Here is a 21,737-nt window from a genome sequence, read left to right as displayed (position 1 = left end):
TAATTTGTTGTCACTACTGAGAAAAAAAAAAGTCATTTTAAAAATTAAATACATCGAGTTTTCATAAAGGCGAGTGTGGTCTAATACCTACACAAAGGCTGAATCTCACCACACATAAAGTCTGGCCACAAAAGATATTTTGGATTATAAGGAGCTTTAGAAAAACATTTGGCAGCTTCACGATCACATTCACATGCCATTTTTTGACATTTGTCTTCTAGTGATTCTGAAAGAAAACACATCAAGTTTGATGTTAGTCTGAAGTAATTAAGAATACCAAATAGAATATCAATTGCTATCCCACATTCCATTCTTATATTTCAGGTGCAATAGGAACTGTATTGAGACTTAGTAAGACATGCTACATTCATTTTTTAGGTTCTATAGACAGCTCCACACTAGGACATCTCAACAACAAAAAATACCCAGGTATGGTTTGGTTTAGAGACAAATTGATAATTGGTGGAATTCTCCTGGCAGGTAAAAATAAAATAATGGGATAAAGACTAAAATATAATGTTTAAAAAAGGAAGAAGGTGATTTGAATAAAGGTGATGTGTGACCCTCCCTGCCCACTCTTCTGCACTAGTGAAACTTGAGTTTAGGCATATGTGTTCTATTTCACCTGTGCTTTAATCTTATAGAGGATGTTGCATTAAAATAATATATGTGAAATAATGGATGCAAAGATATTCCAAGTTCAGCTTAAATTGCCCACCTGTTTTTTTTTTTTTATTTTGGTATTCAGTAAAAAGGCTAAGAGTGTTTAAGTACAATAGAATCCATGTCTGGCCATATTTGCTTTATAATTGTAGTTTTGTAACTTAACTGATTTCTTGGTATGAACGTGTCCTTCTACAGGACTAGGTTTTGGATTTATTGTGCCAACCCAGAAATGTGTGCATTTTTTCTCTCTTCAACTATCTGTAGACTGATGAATCCTTGATTGTTTTGTCTGCATATTTAAAGTTTTGAAATCTTAGCTGAATTTCTGCTTGGATTTGTCTAGGAGCAGAACAAGTGTTTGGTTTTGTGAAGGAACTGAAATTCTGCCGTAAAATGGAAATGTTCTTATGTATATATACTCAATAGCTTAAGGTAGGATGAACAACATGATAACATAAACCAAACAAACATTAACTGAACTGTTCCTTCTCTTTTTACTGTGCCACATGTGCCTTCTCTTTTCCTCTATGGGTATATGAGGGATTATGTTTCAGTTTTGGTTTTTTTAATGACATGCCTATTATCTTGGCCAGTATTTTAAAGTATTGTCAGGTTTTGGACTGGAACAAGAGCTTTTAGTTTGAGAGAGAAGATACTCAGTAATTCTGGAGTAGAGGAGGAAATCAGTAAGTAGAGATTCTGATGAGTTACACACTTGGGCAAAGTACAGGTTGAATGAAAGGGAGGAAAGGAAATAGTCTCCAAAACTTTCATTTTCTTTCAGGTCGGGCAAATTCTAAATTGAGTTACTAAATGAGAGGGTCTTGTTTTCTCTGGACAGCCTCCTCTGCCTTTAAACTATGCTAGTGGGAAAGTCAGGCTTGTAAACAAAGGTCTGCATTGTTTGTGATGCAAATAGTACCAATTGTCATGCTGATTTGCATTCCGTGAAGTAGCATCAGGTTACATGCAAAGTACCTGACCTAGAACCTGATTTAAAAAAGCAAAACCAAAAAAACAAACAACACACAAACCTAGAAACCCCCACAATCCAAAAAACCTCCAAAAGCTAACATCTAAAAAATAACGTGCAAATTTTGGGGGCTTGTGAAAAAGTATTTTCAAAAAGTGAATTGAAGTGTAGTAGAAGATACTTGCTAAAACCTTGGGAGTCGTGAACATATAATCTATATGAAATTCTGCTTTTCCTGTTAAACATTTTTGTTTGTTGTGTTGAGATCTCTTTGTCCTCTTAAACCACAGCATGGCAAGTTTATTACAAGCCTATTTTGGAGCAGTTGAGCAAAATTTATCAGGATGTGGTCAGCCATCTGCTGCAAATTGTACATTATTTTTTTTAATATTTTCAAATCATTGTTTTATGGTTTGTGGAAGAGTTGCTTCCATAAACAAGCATACTCATCAAATACTGTTTTCACTCAGTATTTGAAATGGTAAATTTAAATTGTGAATTCATTCATAAACTGTAGCCACTAGCCATGGGCTGTGCAGCCAGTCAATGGAAAGTATGCCAAAACTTGTCCATCATAAACTTATAGATAATGTGAAGTATTTTCTGCTAACTATAAAAAGAATGTTTTTTTGCAAAGTTGTAATTTTCTTCCCTTCTGTTTGTGGTTGCTCTCCAGCTGGGAAACCTGCAGAGAGTAGCATAATGTGTTCCTCAGCATACATAAATGCCAAGTAAAAGGCTTTTAGGTAGTGTTTTCTGAAAGGGTAATAGAAGCTTGTAGATCAAAATTTTATTTCTGGTGGTGACAGCAGCTAGGACTAAGAAGAAACTTAGCTGTGCTTTCTGGAGCCACAGCTTACCCTGGCAGAAAAAAAAAAAATCACAAAAGGAAGGACAGTAAATTAAGACTTCTGTAGTTAATTAAGATGTGTTTCTCTGAAGTCAGCAAGACAATGAGTAGAAGTAAAGCAAAAAAGAAAGAATCCAACTAGAACTCATCACTCACCACACACAACAGCATTGTCTTCACATTCCCAGTGGTAATTTTCTGTCTTTGGATTACAACCTTCTTGTTCTGCCTTACCATAGCAGCAGTCATGGTTAAAGCAGCACCTGAGAGTAACAGCAATGAGATTGCCTTAATTCATACTGTGGTTGTTTATGGTCACACAATTGGGATGATTTTATCAGAGTATTTCTACAGGCTGTGAAATAATGAAACAGTCAATATACCCTAATGTACAAAGTTACCTGCTCAGGAATCAAAACAGGGTAATTGTTTAATGGACCATCTGGAAAAAATCATTACTTTTTCAGGTAATCAGTGATGAGGAAAATGTTTGATACACATTGATCTAGTTGAACTTCCTCAGAGGAAAGTACAAGGAATCTTTAAAGCATTCTCAGTTTTAAACACAATAGACTTTTATGGGGATATGCCTCTCTTCTAGCCCCTTCCAAGTTTAAATGCCAGAATAGTCTGTCAGATAATGAATGATGTATTTTTCTGCCAATGTAACATAACAGGGAAGAGAGAAGAAGATCCACTAGGCTATAGTGTGCTATAATAAATGTTGTCTTCTGGAAAAGCCTTTAGATGGTGGCAGAAAAGCTGAGAGAAGGTGAGATGTTCATTAATGAACAGACTGATGCTGTTTAATTAAAACTGCTCAGAATTATGAGAATTTGGAAAACTGTCACAGATCATTATTTCAAATTTGTCATAATTGGTACAAATAATAGAAAATTGCTTTCTCTCACATTATGGAACTGAACTGTGCAGGGAAATATTAATGTCATGTTTTAATCCTTAAAAAAATAACTCCTTGTCTGGTGTAGACTCGTCGCAAGCCCAGAATAGCAAATAGGGGAGGTAACAAAGACCTGAAATTAGGTGTCTTGTGAGTTTTTGCTGCAAACAAGCTATTGGTTTTTGGTTTTTTGTTTGTTTGTTTGGGTAGTTTTTGACCCGTTGGAAGAACAGGATGTATCCACAGGCTCTTTGCATTCATTCAGTTTTCTCCTGGTAGCCTAAAACTAGTCTATTAAAGTATGCACATGATGGTGCTTAGATTGCCTAAGGAATTTATGTCTGCAATTGAAAAAGTTAATGCTGTGAGCTCTCACTTGCAATTACTGTTTGTTTTCTATGCTTACTAAATAATTACTTGGTAATTCCACGAGTCTCCAGTTAAAGATCCTGTGGTATGTAATGTCTGAAAAGCACATGCCAGTGAAATAGCTCAATACATCTATTTAATGCATCCAAGTAATAAAAAAAAAACAAAAAAACCCAAATTCTAGTAAGTTTTTGTAGCAGAACCTAGGCCATTAAACCAGGAAACCTGTTGTCTTTTGCTGTAGAGCATCTTCATGTGTTTAAAAAAAAAAATAATTAATTTAGTTCTCATTTAAACTCAGTTACTTCACTAATATTCAATAGGCCTAATTCAGATTTTTACTTTGTCATCGGCATGCATTCAGCACTTAATTACTAAGTTAAAGAGTTACTCTTACCAGTCTACTCTGTCCTTAGGCCATCCTCTTCCTCCCAGACCACAGTAGCATCCATATCGTAGGTAGGCAAAAGGAGATCTCCCTGTAGTACACCTGATGGCTCCAGCTAATTCTAGAATTCCTCTTCGATTTCTGAAATGGGCTTCCCCAAAAGTGCCTTTATAAACTGTGGAAGAAAAACTCTATTCAAACATGCAGATATAAAATAGGTTTTGGTTGGTTGTTTTTTTTCTTAATTTGATAATAAATTTCAGTACTTGAAAATAATAAATATTTTCTTTTTGACCTTCTGGGGCCATGCTCCTTGCTTGACACCTGTCCCCTTTTACCCAGTCTATAGTGAACAGAATATTGAACAACATTCTGAATAGCTACAGTGGTTTCCTTCCCACAAGGCATGGAATGGTGGACTTCAGTCATTCCCAGTCTTAAAATGGGAAGGGCTGGTATATGGTCTGTGGTCTACTCCACTAAGCTGCTAAGTTTAGATGCCCTAAGCATTGCTGTATTTTCTCCTTATCATAACATGCAATTTTGTCTGTGTTCCTTTGCAGGATGTAATGCTTTACATTTGTACAAATTTTCCTCTGTGGTAGGGTTCTGGTTTTTCTGCTTTTTGGAAAAAGAAGGACAGTTGCTGATGGGGTAGGGATACAGCAAAGAAACGGGCAGTTGCTTGGAGTGATTTCCAGGGAAATTAGAAGTGTTGTGCTCTTTTGTTTTGTTTTGTTGTTGATGTTTAAAGCATTCTCACCATTATTTCTCCAGAACAAGACTGTATTTAGAAACTTCATTTTCAGTACTCCGTATCAGTATTAGAGAAGTAGGTCCAGGTCAGCAGGTAAATGTTGAGACTTTTTAGGGGCTTCATATCAGCCGTGAGGTTGAGGTAATGCATGGAAGACACCCTAATGGTAATGGGCAACATTTCCTTGCAGTGCAGGCTCCAAGCTATTTGCATTAGTTTTTAAGGAGCTGGATGAGTACAAAACAAATCAGTGGGAAGCTGCTGATTAGAGTTGGCTGTACTAGTTAAATTAATTATTTATTTTGGTATGAGGGAAGCAAATTATTAACATTAAGTGACATTACTGGATGCAGATTGGGAAGAATATTAAGCTTTAATAATTGATAATATCTCTGAGAGACAGCAGAAAAAATCTTACAGAGTAACTCTATGATTGTGCAGTTGCAATTTTTAGTGCTAAGGCATCTGAACGTCCCAGTACAAACCAGGACTATTGTCCTGTACTCTGAATGTGACTGAAGGAAAAGTTTATGTCCTGACAGCTTTGTAACCCAAGTTTAATAAAAGCATTGTATCCTACATCACATAGAACTATGGAAACCACTTAGACTAAGTCTAATCTTTTTATTTTTTAATGTTAAATATGTGTAAGATTTCATATAGCAATATTGTTCCCTGTGTACAGACACAGTACTCACGTAGTTCAAACTTGGGAATATGCAGATTTTTTTTTTTTTTGATGCATCTCTAAGATCTTTCCAGAGGTGGAGTCCTTTGAACTGTATGCATTATTGAAACTTTCTGCGTTTTGCTTAGATTTTTTTTACCTCTTGCTTCATAAACCATCAGGAATGGCCTTTTCTCTGCCTCAGCTTGTCTAGTCTACTGATGTGCTATCTCCACAAACTGAAATTTTTTGCAAGGACAAATTAGCCTGGACCAAGCATTGAGAAACAGGGTAAATTGCATTCCCCTTCCTCCTCACCGCCTGTAGGATGGGTGGTTGTGGTGCCTTACTCAGAGCTATCAGATTGAAGCCAGACTCTGCAATGGTCACTTTAGGCTGGCAGAAGCAGTGAAACAATCTTTCATTGCTTTCCTTAATGTTCTTGCTGAGGTTTGTGCCATGCAAAAGCTGAAGTCTGGAGGGTGATCAAAATGCACAAGGAATAATAGGGGCATGCTGAGGTCAGGAAGTAGAATTGGGGCAGTGAGCTTGGTGGGATCTTAAGTTAGCCCCATTATGCAAGCACTTCACCTTATGGTCTTTAATCATGTGGCTGTCTTTTTTTCCCACCCCAGACCCTGCTTCATTTGAACTGTGCACAGAATATGTTACAGGAATGAATTAAGGCACGTATTTATCCTTAGGATCCTTCTAGTTGCAATATTTGGTCTGTCCAAAAAGAATATACCAAAGATGTAAGAATATACCAAAAATGTGCAAGAGCTGAAAAGAAAATCTCTTAACGAAGGCAGCTGAATGCTATTCTGGAAAACTGGATTTTGTCCTTACAGCTGTCACAAAGGTTTAGCATGAGGTTAATTTAATTACTTTAAAACAATGCCTTCCAATGTTTACTGATGTTGTGCTCCCAGCCTGCTGAATATCCTGGGGTTGGAGTACCAAACTACTGAAATTCTCAGTGAGAGCCAGGGTTTGAGTAGTTCAAGTCCCACATAATTTTAAGTAGTCATAGGTAAAATCACATTCTAATGTATCCTTGGGAACCTAAAATTAGTGGATACTATTCTGTCAGCCCACCTATCGATATGAAAAAGAGAGGTGGTAATACAGTGTTTCACATAAGTGTGAAAGAAATAAGTGTATTCACATACTGATGAATACATCAGAAGACCAATGAGGAAATACACTGTAAATCATTACAACTGGTCTTTAATACTGCTTAGTAAATAGGACATTTATTTAATAAGCAGCACACAGAGGAAAAAAAAATAAATACTTGCAAAGTGACTAGATAGCTATGCTCAAGTATGAGGCAGGGGTCCTTTAATTACATTCTCACATCACAACTTATTCATAAAGACTGACTCATTATTTCAGAATAACCCAGTTAGGGGGTTGTAGGCAATCTCAGGTGTAGCAGTTGCCAGTTTTGCACTGTTTTGTAACTGGAAGTGCTCGGAGTTAGCGCTCTGTGATGCCCCCAAGAGCCTGGGGAGCTGAACTGGCTTTACAGGAACGCTGTTACACGTGCCGGCTGCAGGGACTCTAAATACTGGTGGGTTTTTTTTACCACACTTTCACATTACAATGAACTTTAAGTGTGAGAGATGAGGCAGAGATGGGCTGTCGCTGCAGCCAGCACCTCGCTTCGTTCCGTTTGGGGGTGTTACACCCAAGTCACCCCCAAGCTCGTTAGAGTCTTTTCCAAGTGCGAAGGTATGTTCTTGCCAGGATAATCTATCCCAACGCTCTCGCCTCTTCCCTCCCCCCTTCTCCCCTTACCAGACGCGAGCAATCCCCATCTCTCGGGGTGCGGAGCGCCCGAGAGGGGCGGGCACGGACCGGTCCCCGCGCTCCGCTCCTCCGGCGCCCCCGGCTGCCCCGAGCCAAGCCCGCTCGGTGCCCGCAGCGGCTCAACTCACCGGCCAGGAACAGCAGCAACAGCAGCAGCAGCAGGGGCGGCCGCAGGGGCAGCGGTGGGCGGTGGGGTTCCATGGGCAGTGCTGCGGGAGGCTCGGCGGTCCCGGGGCAGGCGAGGATGCAGGCTCCGGGCAGCGGTGCCTGGCTGCGGGAGCGCAGTGTAGGTGTGAGCCAAGGCAGCTGCGTGCCGGCTATAAAAGGCTGCTTTCTGCCCCGAGCCGTGTCTCCTGGAGCTGGAGCTGAAGACCATGCTGTCCATCTGGCCAGAAGGGAGGAGCTGACGCTGGAAGACCCGGGGGGAGCTGGCACCTGTCACTCGGGCAGCGAAGAGCCGTGCGGGCACAGAGGGCACAGGGTGTCTGCGGGTCTGGAGTGGAGGAGCCTCCACTTCCTCCAGGACCTTCCTGCTCTGGTAGCTATAATTTCTCTTTGAATTGCAGCACTTCTTAGATAATTTAATCTAGATCTGAAGAGTTATGATGGCTGTAACTGTGTTGTAAGTTATTCCAGTGGTTAATTCAAACCAGTACTGAATATACACTCTGTACCTATAGCCTGAATTTGCCATCATCTACCTTCCAGGTGCTGCTTTTCTTGGAGGACTATAGAACAACCCACTCCTAAAGTGGTTATGGATATTTGTAGCTTAATCAAATAACTTTTTAACTTTCCCTCGACCAAAATACTCAGTATTTTTCTTTGAACTGTGTAGTCTTTGGATATTTCCAACTCTTCTATTATTTTGTGAAACCTACATCTAGATGCCATATTGCAGTCAGTTCCATTGCCCCTCAGCTCACAGACAGTACTGCTTACTTCTATGTGATTGTTTGCCTTTCTCATATATTCCAAGTATTTCATCAGACCTTTTATTACTGCATTGAAACCAGTCCATTTCCCGTCAGTTGTTAAAGCAATCAGGATCCTTGAAATTTTGGGTATTCATTTTTTGTTTCATTTTGGCATTATTATACTCCAGAATATGACTCCCATTAGATGTCACTGAGGCTTACACTGCCTAGGAGAAGGAAAAAGAGATAAAAACTTTTTTTTTAATGGGACTTAACAAGAACTTGTTCTTGGTCATGTTATCTTACTATTGAAGTGCAGCTGGTAGTTTTTTTGTAGCATATGGTGTTCTCATCAGAGAAGTAAGTGTTTTTCATGAGCATACTGAAGGATAAATCTACTTTTACATTAAAATGCTCTGATTTCTGCATTGTATCTTTCCTCTGTATCTACAGATCAGTAGAAATCATACATGGTCTCATTCCAAAAGACAAAAAGCATGCACAGACAGATCAGATTTGTTTTTGTTATGCTGTCATTAATCCATGCTCTACAGAATGTTTGTGTTGGCACTGAAGTTAGGGTAGTGTGGGGTAAAGGAGGAAGCACATCAGTTTAGGGTAGGATATTGATATGTCTTTGTACACCTGGTATGTCTTTGCGCAGCTACCAGCAGAACACCAGAAATGGTATTCTGGCCTAATCAGAACTGTGCTTGAACAGGAGGGGTCATGGTATGAGCAGAAGGAAGCAGAGTTTCCATCTCAAGAGCTTTGTATTCTATAAAAGGACAAAAGTTGTTCCAGGGTGGCTGTGTGACAGTGACTTCCCTGCTGATCGATACCAAGCAGCTGCTGATACAACGTGCCATGATACACCAGTCCTCCTACCCATGCCTGTTGGGTGTTACCAACATACTGGACCACAGCTACCACTGTTTCTCAACAGAGATAGACTAGAATGCTAGTGAAATGGGACCTGTGGCAACCCTGTCATCAATGATGCTGAGGAGTCTTGATAATGTACAAATCATACTAGAAAACCCATCTATTTGGAAAATATTTTTTAATAATTTTTTAAAAGATTTTTTTGCTACTGCCATCAAGTGGGTCAAAGCAATTTTACTATTACTCATGGAGTCACGTTGCTAATTACTGTTACTCTATTTTCATACTGTCACTTATACTGCATTTGTTTACTGACTCTTCCGGTCAATAAGTCACACCTATTAGAATGTTTTAATAGAGTTCAGCAGCAGTTTAGTGAAACTTCCAGTTGAACTGTATCCCATCCAGCATACCATTGGATATGACAATGAAAACAATATCCAAGGGAGCAACATAAATTAGACTTGATGTTTGTTCTTCAGGAGACTGATGCAATGCCTTAGTGCACTTGATGTTGCATTACTGGGGTTGATACGTTTTTCTCTGAAGGAAGAAAAGTAATCTTAAAGCCATTGAAAAATCGAGTGAGACAAAAATGTTCAGACTACTGCTACTCCTATCAAAAAGTAAACAAAGAAGTGACAAAAGTTATATGAAGTGAGGAATGCAAGTCAGGAGTTTTCTACTAGTTGTAGTAAAAGTTCAAAGGAGAACGTGTAGTGAATTTGGGGCAGCAGAGGGGGAGAAATCTGATACAAGTAAATAATTTTATTGTGGGGGAGTTGGGTTGTCCAGTTAATTGCTATGGCATATAGCTCAGGAAAAATACTAGTAACAGGTCATAAGTAAATATGGATTACAATGGTACAGTGATTTTTTTTTTAATGAAATTTAAAATTCCATTTAAACAAAAAACCTCAACCAAACAAAACCAACCAAACGAAAAAACCCCACAACAAACTTAACTGGCAGTGCAGACCTCCCAGATTTTGTTTTTGTAGTGTTTCTTTTTATCTGAAGCATCTGGTAACTGCTGTAAGTCATACACGACAAATGGCATTTACCTTCTTCCTGATGAATACTTTTTGTCAGCTGGAGCTGTGCAGGGGCAGAGAGAAGTATTTGCCTTCCAAATATACTTTCTTAAACAAGGTTGCATGTGCTCAATGGTTGCTTTAATTAAGTTGTTTTTTAATCTGAGGAATAGATTAATATAACTGAGACACACTTGATGTGTATACTTGATAGAGTATATTAATCCAAAATGTTAAAATGTTAATAGAAAGTGCTAGAATAGCCTAAGATACCATTAATGTAAGTGCAAGTTATCCACTTCCTGTGAGCAGGTGAAGGACACAACATAAACCTAGACCAGCCTATAGTATAACTTGTAAAGTCTTGGGTAATAGTGGGACTATGAGTAGCACAGGATGTCTGGGAGAATTCTGGGGACTGTGCTTGCAGCACTGTCCTTAAATGGCCTCTGGCAGCAATGTTGTTCTGTCCATTACAGAAAAATACTGTGCAAGTGCATAGCTGCCCCTAACAGTTGTGTCCCGGGAAGGTTATTACATAAATGTTCTTGAAACTGGTTTACAGTTGTATACAGAGGAGCTAAATTACTCCTATGGTTTTCTTTTGTCATCTGCCTTTTTAGGGTTTTGTTCAGTTCCATATACTACTCTCTGCTCCTCAATGCAATGGCTACCAGCACATCTCTGGAAGGATGTTTGGATGTTTGTTTTGCTTTCTTTTGTACAGCTCACATCAACTTCAGTTCTTGGAATGGCTGATGTAATGGCCAGGGTGATGGGATGGAGTGACTTCTCAGCAAGTTTGTGGGTGATACCAAATTGGGGGGAGTGGTTGATACACTGGAGGGCAGGGCTGCTACTCAGATGGACCTAGTCAGACTGGAAAAATGAGCTGTTAGGGACCTCAGGAAGTTAAATAAAGGCAAGTGCTGTATACTGGGCTGAGTATAACCAGTAGGTTTGGAGGGATCTGATTCTTCCCCTATATTTAGCATTTGTGAGACTGCATCTCATATTCTGTGTCTTGTTTAAAAGAAAGGCACTGACATTAGAGCAAGGGTAGTGAAGGCCACTGAACTGTTCAGGGGCTACAGCTCATGACATACATGGGGAAGTGGAGAAAGCAAGATACACTCAGATTTAAAGATGATGGTGAGAAGAGATCATACTGCCATCTACCACTTCCTAATAGAAAAGTGTAGAACATATGGAGCCAGATTCTTCCCAGAGGTACATTAGAAGGAAGGAGACCAAGTGACAACATTGGAAACTCCATAGAGGAAACAACTGTTGTGGTGTTGTGATTTGGGTTTTGGTTTGTTTGTTTGTTTGTTTTTTATTTATTTATTTTGTACAAAGCATAGTCTAATACAGAAATGGCTTGCCCAGAGAGGCTAGGGGAACCCCATCCTTAGACATACTCATAATTCTACTGGACATGGCCCAAAGCAGCCTGCCTTAATGGGACCTGCCTTGGGCAGAAAGTTGGACTGTGGACTTGCAGAAGTCTCTCACTACCTCTGTGATTATACAATTTATGATGTGATAGCAGATAGCTTAAAATGAGCAGTCCCACCCTGACAGGGAAAGAGACTTTTCCTTTTGCTTAAAGGTTTTCATGAAACTATGCCCTTGAGGAAGGGAAGGCAGTAGGCTGTCCTACTGCAATAACAAATTCATTGACAATTATTTTTGCCACATATCACCAACTAAGCTATGCAAATACACAGGGAAATCATCTGTACCAAATTCAAAGACAGTTGAGACATCGTTTTATAATGCAGTTTTATAATCTACACAGCTTTGTCATAAAGAGGAGCAAAACGAACTTTTCAAAAGCTCTCTTCTTCAAAAAGTACTTTCCTACCATATTAACTCACTGTTCTGAAATTTCATTTCTCTGCCTTTGTCCTTGTTGACTATTTCTGAATCTTTTTCTACTTCTATTTTTAGTGAGCTGGGAGGGAAGTTGCAGAACTGTATGCAGTATGCAAGGTGAAGATAAAACATGGACTTACAGAGACTGTGCAGACTAGAAGGGAAGAAACAGAAATGCACATATTATGATTTTCTGTAACTTTTCCTTTCAGTTTGTCTACAGGCTATTTGTTGTCTCTAAATGTTTTAAATTGTTTTTAAAAAAAGTGCAGATTTTTCTTTACTATTTATTTGTTCATCTCTTATTCAGAATAAGGGAATTTGCTATACTGTTTGTAATAGGCCTTGCTAACTGGCATCAGGATGTGCAAGACTTCAAGAAAAATAAGACATCAAGCAAGTAATTAGTCACAGTGAAGATTTAAAAAGAATAATTTTCTTTGCACCTGTTAGAGGTGTGAATCTTACTAGATGGATTTAAATTGTTTGAAGCACTTACCCTAAAATATATAAAGCATCAAATTAAAGGTGATTTCAAGAACCAGAAGTCAAGAGGTGACGAGTAGCAAAACAGTTCATTCCTCTGAGGCCTTCTTGAGTAACGTCCTAGTTTCAAATTTATATTGTAGCTTTCACTGATTAGCCTTTCAAATCTTGCAGAAATAAACATGCATAGTCCCAAACAGCCATTTTACAGTGATCATCAAACTTGGATGGCGAGTACTAAATACATTTTTAGCTTTTTATAGTGTAAAAATTAGCATTCTGCTAGCAATCTCATTATGTTTCAGGTATTTAAGTATTTTCATTTAAATTATGTTCAATAGTAAAAATTTTGTCTAGCTTTTGTGACTATGGCACCCCAAAAAACCAGAATATGGTGCTGCATTCAAAATTCCATGCCAATCATATTCAGATTACCTTTTAAAATAAACAGCTTACACATACAAAACAATTTTCCTTCAAAGAGCAGAGCAGTACTGCATATGCAATTCAGAATGAATTCTATTTGTGGTCTGCACATAAGATCTGCATATTTAAACTTAATGGTTATTTGATATTGCTGTGATATTTCCTTATCTTTTAATTTCCTAATTCTGTTTGGAATTCTTTAATGCTATATTAATATTTTAACATTGTTCTAGTTATTTCCTCTCTCAGAAAGAAGAAAAGATAAACCTTTATTAGTTTATGGACTATCTAATCCCTACAAAGGATTTGCCTGAAGAGATAATCGTTGCTTGTTCAGGTCTTTAGAATAGAGGGTAGGGGAGGCATACCCAAACTTAATTACATAAGCAATTCTAATTAGTATTTATTCCATAAAATATGATCCTGTTTTTGTTTAGATTTATTCTTTTTTTATAGCCACCAAAGAATATATCTGTATAGTATTTATTTTAAGAAGTAAAAGACATTACTGTACATCACTCTTTCAAATGCATGGATGTGCAAGAGTAATTGTGTGTTCTGATGCTGCTGAAGGTTCCTTTTCTCCAATTCCAATCAAGTAGCATTTTTCATTTATTAATTTTTTTGAAGCAAAAAATAGTTGACCTAGGGATGTGCACAAATGTGCTTTGTATATGCATGAAATGAAGCAGAATTAAAATGTAAAACAAAGTAGTTAATTCTCTGTAATGACTTAATCCCTGATCCTAGGGAAGGTATCTTCCTTTAGAAAGGAAACAATACAAAATAGAAGAGTTAAACAGCAACTTTCTTCCATATAAAGAAATATTTTGTGCTATAGCACATATATTGCACCTCCTCTTTAGTTTACTGTAATCTGCATAATTAGGTGATTATTCCTCAACTGGAAGGACTGGAACTAGGTGGGTCCTTTTATGATCATTATGATTCCAAGTTGAAGGAAGAGGAGGAGCTGCAGCAGTCCTAATTTTGCTAGAAATACTGGGTTTGAGAAGTAAAGTCAGAACACTTAGAAACACAATCCCTTAGAGAAGGGTCACCTTCTAAACGGCTTCTTTCATTTTTTTGTTTGTTGGTTTGGGGTTTTTTTGGTTTTGTTTTTGAATTTTGATTTTCATTACTTTGTTTTGGCTTCTGCCCATCATCTTCCCTTCTTTGGCTTCCCAAGTCACTTGTCATTTATTCAGAGCTGAAGGTCAGATCATCTCATCTGATTTGTATGCTATAGATCCTGAAATTTCTTGTACCAGCCCAAGCAATTTCTCTTTGAACATGGCATGTTTTGTATCTGATTAGAGCATATAATTAAGTTTGGAGTCACACGGTTTTAGAAGATAAGGAACTTCCTGTGCTGTTAGCAGAAGAATGTCCTGTAAAGAGCCTGTGGCTGGAAAAATTGGAATTAAGAGTGAGCACCAGAGAGCTTATTTAAAACTGTTTTGACCTACAGTCACAGGGAACTATGCACATAATGGAGTGTGACATATTTTTATGGTAAAAGAAAAAACAAAACCACCTTATTTTTCTCTCAGCAAGAAAAAAGGGGTTTACTGAAATATTTGTTAGACGTAGTAATTTGGGAGAGCCCTTGAGGAAAGGAAGGAATTGCAGTATGTTCAATACTAAAACGTTTGAACTGCCAGCCAGAGAAACTTCAGTCTTCAGAAAACAGAAATAAAGTATAAAGAATATTTACTAGAGGTTAGGTTCTGTCCTCAGTGAAACCAGTACATTTCTACTACCCCTAAAGCATAACATAAATGTATACAGTATCTAATACCTGGGATTCAGCAGTTTACAGATGAAAGTACATTTTAATGTAAACCAATAATCACTGTAACAGCTGCATAGGCTTAAAAACTGAAAGTTCACAGTCTTAACTAATGAGACCTAGGATAACTGAAGCTCTATACAAAGTCAGTGGCAAAATGGGGATATAAACTTGTGAGAGCCTAGCTGCTTGTCTTATTATCTGTGCTTTATAGAGTGTTAGTGCTGCTTAGTCTATGAAGAGTAATGCTGTGGTTTTAAAGACAGGTTGACATGCCTAAGCTATATGTATACAGAAAACCCCCAATGAGCAGGCAATATTTCCTTTTAAAATAGCTTCTAACTATGACTGAGCATAATTATACATGCTCCAGTCTGAGGTTGGGAAGAATGTTAACTCTCCTGTCAATTTAAAACCTTTTGTATGGAGCCAATGGGTGGGGTGCCACATATTAGATGACAGCAATCAAGTTAAAAACCCAACCATCTAAACAGTCATTTTGTGGAAGCACAAGTGGTTGGAAACCCAAAAATGGATTTATAAAACAGATTAAAAGACCATCAAATAAATCTAAATTTGATTTGTGCAAAGGTCTGAGAAACAGCAGGACTCACATGTTGTAGCATCTTATATGCTAATGGCAATGCAATTCTGTTTCCTAAAAAAGCTCCTCCATTGCTTCAGGTTTCCTATATCCTGCCTTGTAATATTCATGGGGACCATGATTATTGTGAAAGGTCTTACTGCTCCATCAGTGCCATAATTTGTAATGGCCACTGTAAACTGCATATTCAGCTGTATTCTCTTCTATTGTTCAGAATCAGAACTCAGGGAAACTAAGTATATTGTGTTAGTCCACTGCCACAGAACTCTATAAGCTTCTGAAATTGTGTATATTTATAGGAGTAACTCATATATACCTAAATGCTTACAATACAGCTCACAGCAGAACTTCTTTTATCACTGCTAAATTAGACAGTGGTAGCACAGTAGTTTACTTGTGCTTCCTGAGACTATGAGCAGCATGCATACCAGCAAGTGCTGCTCTTTCAGATACCAAAAAAATGCACTAATCTTATTTTTTCCAGATCCTAATTTCTTCAGAATAATTCCCTGTGGAATCACTAACTCCAAATGATTGCATTGTTTATATAGCAATTTCAGTGTTAACACTACTGTTGAAGACTTAAAACTCCAGTTCCTTCCAGTTTGCCAGAGGTAAACCTGAAGAATTCCTTATACTCAGTCAACTTGGAAACAGTTTGCTATTTTTACTAGTGCTTATAAACCTGAGTTTTGGATGACTGCTTGACCTTTGGAATAAGGGTGACAAAATCAGCTGATGAATAACTGCTTATACGGTTTGCAGGAGTGTAGATATTAGTCTACAACTGAGTGTTGTGGTGGCTGGTTCTCTGCGTGAAGGGTCCCTGGAGAATGTTGAGAACTAAGAAATCCTGAGTCAATCTGATGACTTGGGGCTTTCTCTTTTATCCACATGGATATAATCAAGGCAAACAGGAGTAACATTTAGCCAGTCTAAGACTGCAGGGAAGCAGACATTGTGCTGATGTGCCAATAGCTTTCAGAATGTAAGAGACAGTTTAGAGGCTCTGAAGATATTTAACCTACTTAGCTCACCCACAGAAAGGATAATCTGATTGCCAGCTTAAGGAGGTTTGTAAGAAACTACTGCTTCTACTGGTTTTATTGAAATTGTGAAAGGAATTTGAGTGTCTCTTATTTTATGAAAGAGAAAGAAACATACACCAGAAACACTCCAGTTTGTAATTAAGATACTTGACTGCAAAGAAGAGAAAATATGGCTTGACCTTTGCTTGTTTATGCAAAAGTCCCCTGCAAAACATCCTTCAGAGAGATCACTCCTGCCAAGAGCAACCTAACTAGCAAAGTGTGTGTCTATGTTAGCATTTCAGTTTTGCTCAGAAGTGAACCAAATTGACTGTCACCATGTACTGTGCTTTGGCTCATTTTATAGAGCTGTCTCAGTCCATGGGACCTGGATTCCTTTGGGGTAAAGGAAGACAAGAACAACCAACCAGATAAAGCCAAGCAAATAAGGACTGAACTACTAAGGTGATATACCATAATACTGAATCCTAACAAAAACACACAGCTTAAAAGTACAGCTACAACAAACGCTGTATGGTGAATAAAACACTTCCTGAGATTCATGCTAACAGTGGATGCAATGACATTGTTTCCTCTGTCTTCCAAAGGAAGTAATCAGACACACCTTACATTGTTAGATTAATCAGCACAGCAACAGAAAAGAAAATGATTAAATTAAGACATGATGTAAACAGATGAAGCTCATGATAATGGGTTAGCTAGTTATAACAGTAAATATTATATCATCAAACAAGTCAGAAAATAGGTGTATTTTACCTCAGCTTCATCTCCAAATGCCCATCTATAACATACAATAAATGGGGTGTGTGTGAAAGCCCAGATCCACCTCCCCACATGCTTGTTATAACCATTTTAATCTTATGAGAATGTTAAAGCCCTCACTACTCTTAAGAGAAGTTGGTACTTCCTTCTTTTTTTTTTCCTGGCAACAGAAGATCTCTAACAGGTCACTCATTTTGAAAAATGGCTCTCTTTTCTATTCACATGCTCTTTAGATCAGACATCCATAAATCTGTCACACTGCAACACATTTAACTCCTAATTATCCTCAGAGGTTACACAGAAGCCTGAAGCTCATGGATGGTGGTTCACATCAACAATTCCAGCTAGCACAGCTTAATACATTTTTTTTCTCTGTGCACTGAAATTGTTTGGCTTCTTTTTAAATCAGGAAGTCCTTTCTAATTTTGAACATTTCAACCTAAAAGAATTGTTGCCTTTCTACTTTTTGCTGGGTTCAGGACAGATACTGACCGGGATCTATCCCCTAGAACCCAGCATCCACAGAGCCTGGGCCTGGCTGCCACCCCAGGGACAGCAGGAGTGGGACTCGTGCCCTCTGCTGGTCTATTCCATCTCAGCTCGGCACTTGTTGAAGGAAAAACATTCAACTCCTGCTTGGTAAAATCATCTGGAGGTTTCAGCATATGCAATGACTGTCTACTAGCTTTTAATTTTTCTGTGGATTACAACTGAGGCATTGAATACTCTATTGTATACTAAATTTTTATGTAATTTTAATGTAAATGTTCTGACAGATTTTTACACTAATGCAAAAAAAGATGGGTCTTGCAATGGCTTTAATAATTTCTAACAATGTTCTAAAAAGCATGAAACCTTGTTATTCTTTAAACTGCTAATTGGTTTCCTAAGGAATGTTCATAGATAACACCAAGTTTCTTATCGTAAAAGCTAAAGTTTTACTTGCCTTGTGGCTCTTCTGCAAATACTCTGATGCCCTTCCACCACTGCCATTTCTTAATGATGGCAGAAATCACCTCTCTGCTGGGGCATTATGACTCTACACAAAAAGTAAGTGAACTGTATATGAAACTGTATATGAACTGTACACGAAACATGTCACAAACACCACTTTGCAATGCGCCATTTGTGTAGGAGGACATTATCATGTTGTTTAGATCAAGTCTAAGGATAACAAAATAAAATCAGATTTCTTTTTAGGAAAAAAATCATAAAAAACCTCACAAAAAAAATCTTTTTATGTCTACAGAGATAAATATTCTCTAGTATAGGATATTCTGTTCTTGCATGGCTTCCAAAAAAGAATACAGGCTGATGCAGATGGTGTTTTAGAAAAAAACAAATTAATCTTATTTTCAATGGTCAAGCCCATAATTTAACTGGTAACTGCTGGAAGGGACATTGTACAATTACATCAGCATTCCAAAAAAAAGCTTTTGCTGTTTCAGTAATGCAGTGAGTTAAGGTTTTCCTCAGCATGGCACAAGACACAATGGATAAAATACCACAGAGAATGTAACTCACGTGCAATACTCAATGTTTCACCACGGAGATATTAATAATCCATCTCTACCAACAAAAAAGGAGAAAAAACCCCTCAAAGTGGCACTTCTTTTAATGGGATTTCTCCTCCACACATTGACCAGCTATAAAAATGTGCAATCAGTCCAAGCAATGCTCACTCATTCTGGGTATCCTAAACAAGGAGACAGGTGCCAAGTGGTGGCAGAGAAGAGAAAAATTTTCTGTGGGCACCACAGAAAAAAACAAGCAGAATCCCCAACAATGCAGACTGACTTTCAGAATGGATTACAATAAACTATATTTAACCTACATCTGATTATTTAAAATTAAGGGCATTATTTTGGTTAAGTCGCTTGTCTTTCAAAAGGAATTGTTCATAATCCAATTTAGTTTAATACTGTGGGTTTCTCTTCTCATAAAGACAGAATATGGTTTAACTCTTACAATGTGGTTAATTAAGGCCATTATTCCTGTGTGCTTTCACTGAAGGAGTTCAGTATTTCATACTGTTTTGTATAATGCTCCATCTTGCTGCAGTATTCATAGAACTTAAATATGCATTTCTTTGATGTTGAATATTTCCTTTCATAGTGGCTAAAACATATATTCATGTCTGACAAAACCTGTTTTTTACAGATGTTAAAAAAATATTTTTTCTAAATGTCCTGTTTTAATTATTTAGGGAGATATCTTTTTTTTTTCCTTTCCAAAATACATGTGGAATTGGAATAATCATGTATTTCAGTTCCAGTTATATTTCATAAACACTGTTTAAGGAAAGAAAGGCATGTCATCATATATATATATATATATATATATATATATGATAAAATTCTGGGTTTTGTGAAAGAAACATGCACTCTTTCAAAACAAAACAAAACTGTTTTGATGGGAATACATTCTTGGGATTATCTCCACACACAAATAACTTGTTTATGCCAGAAATTCCAGTCAGCTGTAATCCTAATGTCAGGAAGTGTTGTATGATAAAGACTTCAGATGCTGCAGATAAAGGAATGCACTGAAAAAACATACTTGTGTTCCACTCATTCACAGTTGTGTAACCCTCCTAAACAGTGAGCACATAATAAATATGGGTTCCAAAACAATTTACTGTGTAACATTTGACTTCTAAAAATAAGACTGGTTTTGTTTCTTCTCTAAAATATTTTTTAGAGGTCAAAAGAAGTCACTTTTTGTCTTTTAAGTTTATTGTGGGGAAAAATGTTCAAGAAGCTGGCCATGTTTTTGAACAAGGCAGCTACATAAAGGCTTTAAATTCCATCTTCCATAAGGGCCAACTCTTCCTTAGCTCAAAATATCACTTTACTTAATCAATGGAATTCATGAGGGATTTTAAAAAAAATTAACTACTCAATCATAAATCTTATCATAACTTAAGAATAGCAACAAGAAACACATCTACTTGTAAAGCAGCAGAAATGATAGAATGTATGTTTTCTTCTGTTTTAACAACCACTATTAAAAATATTTACTATTATATATAATATATATAATATATAAATAATATAATATATATATAATTAATAGCTTGGTGGAATCCAAAGCCACATATAAATGCAATGAGCTTGGAAGACAGGGCTACAAGGGTGCTTTTCAGTGACTGAGTCTTGGAGCACACTTTGGGTGGTTTTGGAATGCAGGACTTGAGGGTTCAGTTTAAACACTTCCTTGAATAATAGAACAATGTTTAGTACAGGTATGCTTCACCAGGCCAGGAATCCTTCCATCAGCATAACTTCACCTAAAAAACCACTGATTCCTTTCAGTCTCGATTAACAGTAGAACACTTTGTATACTGCATTCACTAAACAACCTGTAAACTCACACCACATCGGTGTCTCTTGGTTTTTTATCACATTATTTGTGGGGATATCTGTGCAAGGCAGTTGCACTACAGCCACAGCCCAGTGAAGCTACTGGGAAAAGGGAAACAGCAATATCAGAGCATTAATTATGTCCACAGTAAGCCAGGGAAAAACCCAACCCCTGCCCTGTGGTACCGGTACCTCAGCAGCTGGGCAGGGTCCTGCAGCCTCACCTGACACGGGTGGGATCAGGCACGGCTGCTGCTCAGAACGCCCAAAGCCACGTTCCCCAACCCTCCCGGCACTCGTCTTTTATTATTCGCCACAAGAGTTTTAATAAACGAATTCTGTGGGTTCTAACGTAGAGGCAAAAGGAACCACAAGTTGCCGGGTTCCTCAATACTCATCCCGTGCAAGCGACGGAGAAAACCTCGGACCATGCCGGTGCACGGGACTGGAGGAAGCTAAACACCTCAAGGCAGGATCCTACCCTTCGGAACCAGGAGCCATTCCCGCCGGGCCCGCACATCTGCCGGCTCGCTCCGCATTCGGTTCAGCGCAGCTGAAGGACCGGGACGGCACGGCGGGATAACGCCTGCTTACTGCTACCCCTCCTGCGCCCAGGCCCATCGAGGGCCACCAGCGTGTGCCGGGGGACCCGGACCGGGACCGGGACCCGAACCCCCCTCAGGCAGGGGCCTCCCGAGGCGCGTGCGTACCGGAGCACGCGCCAGGCGTCACGCACGGCCCCGCGCCGGCCCGCGCAGGCGCAGCAGCCCCCCCGCCCGGAGTGAGGGTGATGTCATTGTCCGCGAGGACTCCCATGAGGCATCGCGAGCGGGCTGCCCCCCTCAGACTGCTTCCGGGTGAGCCAACGTGGGGCGCAAAGGTCGGCAGCGCCGGGCAGCCCCGGGGCCGCGTCACCCGGCGGTGGTGGCTGAGAGGGGCGGCCCTGGCTGTGTCTGCTCACACCGGGAGATGGAGAGACGTGGGGTGGGGGGCTCTGCACCGCAGTCAGCTGAAAAGAAAAAGGAGCGGGGAAGGGCGCCAGTCAGTCAGCCAATCAGCAGCAAAGACTTTCCCAGCCGCCGCCAATCAGAAGTGTCGGTTACCAAAACAAGTGTGAAGAGCCAATGGGAAAGCCCACGGCGCTATCGCTCCGGCC

The 21,737-nt window shown here is 38.9% G+C and overlaps 1 protein-coding gene across 2 annotated transcripts; it reads right to left on the bottom strand.

Annotated features, from left to right (window-relative positions):
• Positions 1-72: 72 nt before the first annotated feature.
• PLA2G10 (phospholipase A2 group X) lies at positions 73-21,265 on the bottom strand. Of its 2 annotated transcripts, none has more exons than XM_030459826.1 (4): positions 21,063-21,265; positions 4,157-4,322; positions 2,646-2,752; positions 73-226 (listed from the first exon to the last, which is right to left on the bottom strand). In XM_030459826.1, the coding sequence occupies exons 1-4, from the start codon at positions 21,118-21,120 to the stop codon at positions 81-83; spliced, it is 477 nt and encodes a 158-aa protein (XP_030315686.1). In that variant the 5' UTR covers positions 21,121-21,265; the 3' UTR covers positions 73-80. The 2 variants fall into 2 exon arrangements, with proteins under 2 accessions (XP_030315686.1, XP_030315685.1); XM_030459825.1 differs by lacking the exon at positions 21,063-21,265 and adding an exon at positions 7,515-7,863.
• Between the last annotated feature and the right edge of the window lie 472 nt (positions 21,266-21,737).

The sequence above is a fragment of the Calypte anna genome, chromosome 14, assembly GCF_003957555.1.
Source record: "Calypte anna isolate BGI_N300 chromosome 14, bCalAnn1_v1.p, whole genome shotgun sequence".
NCBI lineage: Eukaryota > Metazoa > Chordata > Aves > Apodiformes > Trochilidae > Calypte > Calypte anna.
This window is presented reverse-complemented; position numbering and strand designations above follow the sequence as displayed.